General features: G+C 35.7%; 1 protein-coding gene across 4 annotated transcripts in view; it reads left to right on the top strand.

Moving 5' to 3' along the window:
- SESTD1 (SEC14 and spectrin domain containing 1) overlaps nt 1-11,992 on the top strand; it is a 114,863-nt gene extending 102,871 nt beyond the window's left edge. For all 4 annotated transcript variants that reach the window (XM_070581589.1, XM_070581591.1, XM_070581590.1 and 1 more), the window contains exons 17-18: nt 2,054-2,175; nt 4,482-11,992. In XM_070581589.1, the coding sequence (XP_070437690.1) occupies nt 2,054-2,175; nt 4,482-4,611 (252 nt within the window). In that variant the 3' untranslated portion in view covers nt 4,612-11,992. The remainder of the gene's footprint in view (nt 1-2,053; nt 2,176-4,481) is intronic.
- Nucleotides 11,993-12,342: the final 350 nt, after the last annotated feature.

The raw sequence follows: 12,342 nt of genomic DNA, 5'->3' as shown, positions 1-12,342 counted from the left end.
GAAGAAAGATAAAAACAAAACTCTTTTCTCATGTGTTGTCTTTAAAGATTCTTTCTAGAATTTATTATTTAATGAATTCATTAGTCTCAGAAACCAAAAATGAAACATGCAGTGTTATTTGGGCAAATTTTCAATAGAACCTTTTTCTTAGCTCTGCACAGTGAAAATTTATAGCACCTAAGCCTTACATTTCCACTCTGAAGAGAAGCTTTATTACGTAGTTAACTTTGTTTTGATCTCTTACAGTGAGAGTTTATATGTAGGGCATGTTCAATACTATTTAAGTTATGAGAAACCTGAGATGTAAATGTGATAACCTAGCGTGGAGAACAAAAGAGATGTGGCCAGGAACCTCAGGAATCAAGCACTTTCTGTCTGTGTTACGCAGTACATCTGTTGGGAAAGATCCACAGTTAACTCTTTCTGAGCTGGTCTCTGAACTCTGTGGGTCACTGTCTTAGTTAAAATGGGCCTGATGATGATAAATGAAAGTATACAAAATGGCTTAACTTGTTTATCTACTGATTGTTTTAATGAAAAACTTTTATTGAAGTATAATATTAACTTAGAAAAGTACACAGATCATAAATGTTCTGCTCAATGAATTTTCACAAAGCGAACATGCCTGTGTAATCAGTGCACTGGTCAAACAACAGAACGTTACTAACCTCACAAGCTCCCCACCCTCTTTTAGTCACACTGCTCCTGCTGCCCCTCCCTCCTGTACGGAGGTGACCACTGGCCAGATCTCTCACACCACCGACAACTTTTTAGGATACTGCTTTTAAAATGTGGCTACAAGGACATTTAAAAATCTAGACCTCTATAAGAGGTCATGTAAGAATAAATACGGTTGAGAGTATTTTCATGGAAAGTTGATGTTCCTATTTTTTCTGCTATGTGGCCTTTATCATGCTTATAATAAACTCGATTATAGGTTATTTTACTGTGCAAACTTATGTAAAGCATTTTATTATCATATTTTATTTTCCTCTTGACTGTGTTCTGTTTCATATCAGTAAGCATAAATATAACCAGAACTATACGCAAATTGTATAGTATGATGATTGAGAAAATATTTAAACTGAATCTAGAATCTGAGAATATAAAATATCCTTTATGAGCAACGCTGAAATAAGCATGATTGGATAAGTAAAGTATAATGTAAAAAAAGTTGCAAAAATAAATACTCCTTTTTCTTCTCCATCCCCCAAATTTTGCTTTTTTTTTCTTGTAGTTAAATTTATTATTTTTTTGTTATTATTTTTTAATCTGGTGTGTATCTTAGACTTAGAGCATATCTCAGTTTGGACTAGCTATGTTTCAGGTGCTCACTAGCCACATGTGGCTCCTGTATTGACTAGTGTCAGTCAATACCTGTAGACTTAACTATTAAAAATTATAGCATTTTTTTCCCTTTCTTTTCTTTTGTAGTTAAATTTAAATGGTAATAGTTAAGGGAAAAAAATATCTTATGAAAGACTGTAGAACTTACTATATTTGAATTATAGCCTTATCAGTTTACATCAGTTAATTCGAGTCAACAGATCAGTTTTTTAAATAACTATAAAGTGTCCAGCTAGGTCATCACATCAGTTATGTGTTTGTACTCTGAGTATGTGTTGTTTTGTATTTATATCTTCTTTCATATTTGAAGTCTGTAAACTCCTTGAGGTCAAAATCTATATTTCATTCGCATCCCAACTTGCTAAATAAATACATAGTAAGTGTTTAATAAATAGTTACTTTATGAATGAAAGCATACTTCTTAAGCACAGTTTGAACTTCTTTTCCGAATAGTAGTCTACTGTTATTTTTTCTTGAAAATCACTGTAGATTTTTTAAAACTCCAATTATATATTATCAGTAGGGATTATGTATTTCATTTTGTTTGAATTTCTTGAGCCAGCCTTGCCTGTAATAGGTCGCTTTTGTATATTGGTGTACGTGAAGATCCTAAGAACAAAACAAAAACACTTTCAGTCTACTAAATTTGCATGAGCTTGATTCCCTTTCAGTGTCTTGATTGATGCTGCCCTTTTCTTTGTTGCAGATTTTGCAAGACTGTCCAGAAGAGCCTGAAGCTATTAATGATGAGGAGCAATTTGATGAAATTGAAGCAGTTGGAAAATCACTTTTGGATAGATTAACTGTTCCTGTAGTTTATCCTGATGGGTATGGTGCATGTTCTTATAATTCTGTCTTTTATCAATGAGGTCTTAAAGTGAAATCATTAAGGGAGGAAAATCTGCTTTTTAAAAAGCTAAGTAAATTAGCTTTGGTCCACAATTCCTACAATAAATTGGTTTAAAATAAAAAGAGATAAAAACTCAGCTTTTAAGAACAGTAGCAGTTGGTACTTGCTGCTGTCAAGCATGTTACTTCTTGACAGCTTATTGTAGAAGAAAGATCATTGACTAGGCTGACATCCTGGGTTCTGGCCTTGGCTGTGATGATAGGGAGTAGGGTGACTTTGGGCTTCGTTCAGGGGAGGGGAAGGGGCACATGTTTAGTTTAGTAAGCTCATAATATATACCAAGCACCAAGTTAGACACCTCACCTTCATTATTTTTGACCAAAGAGTGTTAGGCCAGTATAATTATTTTCTGATGTACAGCTGAAGAAACTGAAGCTCAGAAAGATTCAGTAAGATGCTCAGGAATTCACAGTTTCTGAGTGGAATTAGGATAGTCTCAGGTCTGTCTGGCTCCATACCTGTTCTCTTTTCACTGTGCTATTTGAAATCCTCATTTCTCTATTTGTAAAGTGATGGGGTCCTTCCCACATTCCTTTCCTTTTCAATTAGTTGATGATAAAATAAGAAATAATCTCATGTAAATAAATAAGTAAATGAATCTCAAGGGGCTTTATTCCTGAGGATCTAGACCTTCTTGGTGAAAATAATTGAGAGGTAATCCAGAGGATATTTAATTCAAACAGTAGAGAAGCCAGAGCATTGAATACAACTGTCCTTACCTTGCAGTATGGTGTAGTGGGTAGGATTGTGGACTCTGGAACCAGATTTCTTGGGTTTAAATCTCAGCTCCACCACTTACTAGCTGTAACACCTTGGGTAAGCCACTTAACCTCTCTGTGCCTCAGTTCCCTCATCTTAAAATAGGGATATGGTCTTCATAACTCCTCAGGTTATGGGGATGGGGGAATTACATGAGCTAAATCTATGTAAACTACTTAAAACAAATCTGACACGTAGTAAGTGCCACTACTACTGTGTCATGAACTTAAAATGATTATTTGGAATTAATATCGAAAAGACATAATTTTATTTCCTTGAAAGGATATTATTCATAGTCTATGCTTAGATAATCTCTAGTCATACCTAAACTTGAACAAGCAGAAGTAGCCTATAGTCATGTTATACACCTGCAATGTATAAAAGAGAATAAAATCCAAAAATTTATAAATTCAGCTAGTAACAATATTAGAGGGCCGCTTCTGGTTGTTCCATTCCAGGACACTCCCCCAACCCCCCGGTCTACATTTTGCAGCCAGTTGTCACAGTCTCCCGTTCTACTCGGTCAGCCTAGCAGCATCTTCCCTTGTGTTTTTGCTGGGCTTCTCCTCCTGTGTTCCACAATAGTCCCTGTGTCATTTCCTCATCTTAAGATAAAAGAGTAAGTTAGCGCTCTATATTCAAATTTCACAACCACCGCCTTTAGTATTTGGCATTATGTTATTCCATTTTATATGATAATCTCTTTATGCTATGTAAGTTTGTTTGACAGTAAACTTATTCATATTCATCTTTTGTAACATTCTCCTGGGCAAATAAATGAGCTGATCTCCCTGGATTCACTGCTTGAAGACCCCGGTTCAAATTCTGGTTTTTCTGCTCTGTGATCTTGGTGAAGTTATTTATAGGCCTTAGTTTTCTGATCTAAAAAATGAATTGCTTACCCAGATAATTTCCAAGAACTCTTCCAGCTCTAAGATTTTGTGACTCTGAGTATGGTATCTTTGCAAGTAGGATAAAATGAAATGATTTTGTTAATGTCCCAAATGATGGCTTAACATTAAATAGATATTTTACTTGCCAGCTGTATTAGACAGTTGGTGTACATGCCCTTAGCAGTGAAGTACACAAACAAATTTTATATTTGTGTATCCTTATGGACCCAAAACTGAAAACCAGAATATCTCCAGTGTTACGTTGTTTTGTTTATTGTTGCATTGTTTGATTTCATTCTTTGGTTTATTGAGATTATCATAAGTATGCATGATATGAAATTTATACCATTAATGTATTTTTCTCAACATGTCTTAATGTATTTTATGCCATTTAAAAAAAATGTTTCTCCTATTGAATTACTACTCAAAGATAAATGATATGGTCTACCAAGGAACTAATGCAATGTCACATAGATAATTTTTATGGTAATTTTTGCTTCGTTTTGCATTCACTACCGGCAATGGATTTGTATTAATCTGATTGGGGTTTTTCTGTTTGTTTTGACTTTTAGAACTGAACAATATTTTGGGAGTCCAAGTGACATGGCTTCTACTGCAGAACACATCAGAGACAGGATGAAACTAGTTAGTCTCAAAAGGCAGCAGCTGCGACATCCTGAAATGATGACTGCAGAGAGCTAATAGCTACCAGCTTCCCACAGATCTGCAGTTCATAATCCCGCATGGCGTCGGCACACTACCGCATTAGCACAATACGTTAAGATACATTTCACAGCCAGAATAAGCCTCATTTCTTTCCATGACACATTTCTCTCTACATGTTAACATCATGCAACTAGCAAGGCATAATTATTTAACACGCTTTGAGAACATAGACTCCAAGTATCTTAAAAGAAGGAACTGTAATCATTGCACTGAAAACTTGCTTTAAAGCTTTACCTGACCTGTCAGTTGGTAGATGAACAACTGCTAATAAGCTTTGAATGGTGCTAATAAGAGTTTAGGGATTCTCTCTATGGAAAATGGTTGCCCTTCCTCCCCAGGTGATGTCGTGAACTTAGGCTGTAGTTAAACTGTTGTTAGTAGACAGTGACAGTGGTGTCCTTAAAATTTTACTTTGTGATTTTTCCTCAGAATGGATTATTTTTATTGTGTCAATACGAAGAAAACCTTCAGATCTTTGATATATCATATTCATTAAAAGACATTTTCCTATTTGTATTGATAATGTATTAAAAGTTGTTTGTGCTTAATAAAAGCCTTCTTTTAAACATCTTATTTAATTTGGTGGTTATATCCTATTTTTAAACGTGAGTGCCTTGTTTAAAAGGGCATTCTTAGGATTGTGAGAATGGTTTAATATTTGTTTTTGTCATGTTGGTTGCATGTGTTTTAGTCAGGATATTCATATGTAAGCATGTGTATATAATAAATAAGCATGTTTTATCATGAAAAACAATTGTGAAGAACAATTTAGATCTTTAAGAACCTATGAATAGTGGAATACTATTTCTAATTTTTTCTCTTCTTCAACTTGAAAAATATTATCCAAATTATTAACTGTCCTGAAGATACTTTGTCTTTAGGGGAGGAGGGCTGGGAAAGGAGGTATACATAATAAGTGTAATCCTTTATGTCAGAGTAATCTTTCTGGAACTAAAATAGCAGCTGTTAATAAAATTTAATTTCTCATGATACACTAGAAGCAAAATTCTCAAGTAGTCTAATAACAAAAACTGTACAACTCTTTTAGAAATAAAGTTTATAAAATGCTAATGCTTTTAAGTTTATATTAAGTTTAAATTGTAAAGTACATATTTCGTTTTTGTGCTAATTTTTATTTCAGAAAATGTTTTTGAAAAAGATTAGAAATAGTTTTTTAGTCTGTGATCAATACAAAATTATGCAAAGAATTGTATGCTGGTTCCTTTTCATGGTCTACAAAAATGCTTATGTATCCTCCAATGCAAAAAACTCCTTCTGAACCTGCGGTCTCTTCAGCCTCCTTCACTGCCAGACTTCCTGTAGAAATCCACCTCCATTGCCCCGCATCCTCTCTGCTCGCTGCTCAGTGTCTTGCAGTCTGCTGTTACACAGCGCTAGAGCAAAACTGTTCTCAGTGGGCTTCCAGTTACTGAACTGAGTGATTTTTTTCTCAGTCTGCACCCCTTATCCTTCTGTCTCTGCAACACGTACACCATTGAGCAGTCTCAATCTTTTATGCTGTTTCCTGGACAGTGTCTCCTCCCTTGAAGATGTTGTCCTCTGCCATAACTGTGAGTACAGTCACATGACTCTTATTTAAAATATGTCTACTAGAATGTGTTCTCTCAGATTTCCTTCTTCAGAATGCTTCTGGAGGTATCTCATTCTTAGGGTTTCTATTTTATCCCAATGTTCTGTGTTATGTATCTGGTCCAAAATTCTAAACCTGTACTTTGAACTACCTGCTGCTTGACATTTCAACCTAGATGAAGTTATTCATCATAGTTTTCACCTTTCTCTTGTGGCAATTTTGGTTAAAGGTGCAGCCTTTTTTTCTAGTCAGACATGCCAGAAAATCTGGCAGCAAGATTCAACTGCTCCCTCTTGTCTTATGCTGCCACTGCTTCTGAGAACATCCAGAAAGTTCTGTATTATCTGATAATTCTCTCAGTCTTTTAGGGCTTAATTTCTATGAGTGAACCTTCATGATTCTTTGTTTCGGTCTTCATGATGGTGCTAACTAACCACATGCTACAATTGTTTATGTCTGTACCTGCTACATTGTAAGCTCTTTCAAGGGAAGGAGTCTCCTGGGACTTTTGTTCCCAGTCCTTTGCTCATGCATAGTAGTTGTTCACTTCCCGTGTATGTGAATGGTCTATTGTAGCATCAGTAATAATCCCTCTTATATTGTAGTCTGAAGTGTGTTTCTAACATATTTCCTAAAGTTAGGAGTGAATTAAATTATAAATGAATCTACTCATAAGGAAATCATTTGGTATTTTGGATACTTAAATATTACCTAATTTAGATATTTAGTTATACTCAATATCTATTTCTTCTACTGAATTTCAGAGTAGTTAGAATGCTTCTATTAAGACTTTGCTAGAAACTAACTAGATTATAAGGAATGAGATTCAATTCTACCATCAATTCACCTACTTATTGTCAAATGAGTTAATTTTTATATGCCTTAAGCTATCCTGCCTACAGCAAGAGTAAAATAAGATAGTATCTGGAAATGTTATTTGTAATTTGAGTATTTCAGATGACGCTGAATATGCTTTTAACTTAATAAATATTGTTGCTCTTTATTTGTAAATTTGCTGCTACTTTCTATGTGTATATCTGTATACACACATACAGTTGTGAGTGAAAACCCAACAACGCTCTAATGTGATTTTTTTTCATAGGGTTGTAGTTCGCTTAGAATACATGTTAAGGAAGTGACTGCAGTCTGTTTGCAAGCCACAAACTGTTTGTACATCATAAATTAACATTGGCCTGCAAATGTAACGGAGAAAGAACCATCATTTCCAATTGGTGTATGCCACAACTTTCCACATTACTTTAGCCCATCTCAGGGAATTATTGAAGTGTTAATTGGGCTAGTTTCATTTTGTTCTGTTGGTTTGGAGGATTTACTTTTTTCTTTTGCCTTCTTATTGTGTATTTGCTCCTGTGTAAGCTCAATGTTTGATGGCAGTTTGAGCATCTGTTCTTCACATATGTCTAACCCGGCAGAGTTATGATGCAAGGATGATAACTTCATTTCAGATACAATTGGCTTTATTCCAAGTCTTCATTGTTGGTGACCTTATTCTAATAGGATGACTCATTGGTGGTGATGATGAAACTGCTCAGCCTGCCAGCTGGGATGTTAATGGCAGGTCTAGGCTTCATTGCTGTGTAGAAGGTTGGATATTTCTCTTACTTTGTAGGCGTTTAAATTGGCCAGTGTTCCAAAGTGTTGCCTCGTATTAACATGTTTGTTGTTTGTTTCGTGACCCCATCAGTTGACATATGGTGTGGTATTTAGTTTACTATTATTAGTTTTAGTCACATACTCCTTGATATGAACGTGACAGTTTTCTGGCAGTGCTGAGCAAACCATGCTCTCTGATCTAAACCCATTGTAACCGGTGGCATGATTGTGAGATTAGCTGACCCTGTATCACTGTACAGTCTACATTTGGAGAAAGAATTCAGCATTCTCTACTACATTGTAAGTTCCTTGCCAGAGACATTGGATATTACTGTGTATTTTTCCCATCCTCATAGAACCATAGTAAAGTACTATGGCTACTAAAAACTAAACATCCCCTGGTTGCTAAAGTCCTCCACATCTTGAGCCTGTTGGAAATGGTACAGGAAACTAAGATCAGTATCATCAGTGACAAGAGTTGTGTCATTGGGGTGTCTTTCCTTAAACCTGCAAAGGGAATATTTTCTAGGGTTAAAAAGATGGGCTGGAACATAGCTGGACAGTTTCCTAATTGGCAAACTTACCATTGTTGACTTTCAGTTCTCAAAATAAAAAGCTTGTGTTGGGAGTAGAAAATACTCTTCTGATATGTAGAGCAATAAATACCTTGATGAAGCAAAATGAAGATTTAACATCTGCCATTATCTGACTTCAGTGTATGCTATGAAAAGTCTAGGTTAGAATCATAAATAATGGCAAGAATAGTAGAGAAAAGATCATAAAAAGCCAATATAAGAATTGTAGTGAATATAATGGAAAGAGTTTGGAGTTTGAATATCTGACTTCAAAACCTGGCTTTGCCATCTACTGGCTGGTAAAAATCACTTATCTTCTCTGGGTTTGTAAAACAGAGAAATCATATCAACTTTTAAGAATGAAATACAATCCTGTTAAAAAAAAGTGTTGAAAATTAAAATGTTATCCAGAGTGGAAGGTATTATTACTATAGTTATCCTTTCAGAATAGAGAACAGAGCATTCTTTAATCCTACTCGTGTCTCAGAGGATACGCATGGGGTCTGGGGGATATGGCACATTGTTTATGCTCACCACCCTAAGCTCCATCCCCTTCATTCAGAATTACGGACTGAAAATACTGAGGGTGGAGAAGGTGAGCTCATCAGTAAATAAGACTTTTAAATCTGATAAATGAACTGTTATGGTAGGACGATAGGCCAGCAAGATGGAAGACAAGTGAGGAGCATCATCTGCTTCAGGGTTGACAAGGCATGACACAATTCCATTAGTAAGTAAGAAAGAAGGTAAAAGAAAGTCATACTCAGGTCTTAGTGAGTCAGCACCAACCTGTAGCAACAAGAGCACAAGTCTGTTAAGATATTTATAAAGTGTCCTAGGAATGAGGTAAAAGACATGACTTGTGACTCTGCTTAGTGCTGTTGGGAAGAAAGCAGTCTTCGTAAGCTTGGACAGTGACAGTAACAGAAAAGACTGGTCCTGTAATACGGAGTGATGGAACTAAAGATGCTCCATGAAGTAGCATAAATTCAGGGGAATGTTTAAGACTGAAAAAGGTTATGGATATGACACCGAATAGCATGACTAATATTTTAAAGCAAACTTGGACAACGCTAGTCTGTGTGCTTCAAGAAAAAGCAGAGCCAATGCTAGAACATGAAGAACTTAGAGATCAAAGGAAAGCCAGGACCAAGATTAAGTATTTTGAAAGCAGTGAGCACGTTTTTACAAGAATCAAGATTATTTTTGTTTAAGAACTTGTGTGCAGCAATACATATAATACCTATACATAATAATAGAAGATTTCTTAGCAAATAACTAAAAATAGTTGCCAACTGCTACATATTAAGAGCAGTGGTGTTACAGATTTTAAGTCAGGCATGTGGAAAACTATTTCTGACAAAAGGCTATTGAAGTCTGAAGCCATTCTTAGTGAATCTCAAGGAGTCATCTTAGTATTTCCAAGTCAAGTGCCATCTCTTTAGGGTGTCCCTAGATGCATCCCTCAGAGAAAGACAGGAGGAGGATTCAGATGTCCTTCCCTTCAGACCGCAGGAGCCCATTTGCTATAATCAAGCCTCACATTGTGTTTTGGTCCTAAGCATCTCTATTAGAGTTTCCCTGGTTCTTTTTCAGTTTAGAAGTCAAAGTAAAAACAATTTCTATGCTTAGTTTCCCTCTTAAAAATGTTTCTTCATCTTACTTCTTACATTAGGCTACACAGCCAACAAATTTGCTCAGAATACACCAGCAGTATATGCATTGTGTTTTTTTTTAAGGCATGAGAGGATTGTAAAGTCACTTTGACAATTTTGAGCTAGAATAGATTGGAGAACTGGTTGCTCACCTCACACTCAGGAATCTCCTTTCACACGTTCTTAAGTTTCTAAATTGACACTGATTAGAATAATTTGGTGTTTATGTTGCTATGAGATCGGCAATGAAGTTCTCAGCGGCATTATTTGGTAAGCATTACACGCTGGATTCTTTCCCCCAATAATTTTTAGTAAAAATTTTCAAACATAAAAATATAAAGTTTTACAATGTACTCACCACCCAGATGCTACCATTAACTATGCTTTTGTTATCACATGTCCATCAATTCATTGATGCAGATTAGTTTTTGGTACATTTTAAATTATAGACATCGATACACTTCCTGCCAAATACTTCAGCATAAACTAGAGTTCAACGTTTGCTTACATTTTTCCTTTTATGTAAAATTAGCATACAGTGAAATGCATAGGGCTTAAGTATGCATCCCCTGAGTTTTGGCAAATGTGTAAGGTGCTATCAAAACATAAAACGTTATCAGAAAATTTCCACATGGCCCTTTCCAGTCCATCCTTGTCTTCACACCATCCCCTAAAAGCAACCACTATTTTTTTCCTACTATAAATCAGATTTGTCTGTTCTAGATTTTTGTGTAAATAGTCACACAGCATGTCCTCTTTCTAGAAGCCTTCCCTTACCATGTTTTGGAGATTTATCCGTGTTGTTGGGTGTAGTAGTAGTTCACTCCTTTTTATTCCTGAGTAGTATTCCATCGTATGATGACTTTGTAATTTATCTGTTTTCCTATTTGTGAATACATGAGCTGTTTCCAGTATTGGCAATTATAAATAAAGCTGCCTTGATTATTCTTAACATAAGTCTTATGTGAACATAGCCTTTCATTTCTCTTGGGTGAATACCTAGGATTAGAATTTCTGTGTCATAGGGTAGTTTTAAAAGAAACTGAAGTACCTTTTTCCAATGTGGTTGTACTGTGTCTTGGATTTTCACTATACTTTGGATGTGTAGAAAGCTGTGAACTATTTTTGTGATCCATATTTGAAATATTAGAAGTGGGTCTGGGATAGAAATGGCATTGTTCACAGTAGGCAGTTGGTGTTATTTGAGGGAGGCAAATACCTGTCTGCCCAAAACAGCTCCCAGAGGGGTTCCTATGTCTGAAATTTTTGCATTATTTTCACTCCTTGAAAGATGAAAGCACTTACCCAAGGCTGGTGATAGATTAGCTAGAAGAAACGGCACTGGTTTGTCTATGTTACTAACTTTTGCCACCCGTTTTCAGCAGGTAAAATAAGAATGATAATTAAACATTAAAGACTTTCTTCAATGGGGGTAGGAGGGATAGTAAGAAACATACCACTAGTTAGTCCCAGGTACAGCAGTGTGAGAGAGGACCGTCTGGACAGGAAAGTCCCCCAAATGGTGGTCAAGAAACCAGAAAACGGGGTGGGAAGAATTCTACCTCACAGTTGTGCATAGGAGATAGCTATGTTTTTGCAGGATGTTTTTGCCTTTAAAAATCATATTTTCAATGTTGTCTCTTTATCCAGTACCACCCAGCTACAGTTATTTCACACCCTAGTGACTTTCTTAACCACTGTGTTTTACCTTTCCTGCCTGTTCTGTTACATGTAGCAGTTACTGTATTAGCCTGTAAAATTATAATCGTGTATGTTTCCAATGCTCGTGTTCAAAAGTATTTATGTATGGTTCATCCAATCTTTCCTATTCGATTTCTAAGGGCTGGGATATTTGGCTTCTACTGTAAATCCTTATAATGTTCCACACATTGTAAATGCAATAAAAATGTTAAAAACTATAATTAATGGCAGCAGATTTTGATATGTATTTCTTTGATATGTTATCACTTTGGACAATAAGTTTGGTTTCTGTCAATAAAGTTTGTTCATAAAATCTAGGGATAATTAAGTCATACTGGTCTCTATAACATAATCTGATGAATTCTGCATCTTTGTTCAAATAATTTTTGGTGAAACTTGAAATTTTTTCTGATGGTATTTTCTAAAATCTTTGATTAAAACAAAAAATATGACTTCCTTATTCTGAAATAATCTGGAGTCTTAGAAGACAGAGGCTAAATACCCTTTCCCTTCACTTGTGTCTCTCCTTCCTTCTCCAACAGCTCCCCACCCCCCTACCTGCAGGCTTGGC

The sequence above is a fragment of the Equus przewalskii genome, chromosome 17, assembly GCF_037783145.1.
Source record: "Equus przewalskii isolate Varuska chromosome 17, EquPr2, whole genome shotgun sequence".
Classification (NCBI taxonomy): Eukaryota; Metazoa; Chordata; class Mammalia; order Perissodactyla; family Equidae; genus Equus; species Equus przewalskii.
The sequence above is the reverse complement of the archived record's forward strand: the minus strand, read 5'-3'. Positions and strand labels throughout refer to the sequence as shown.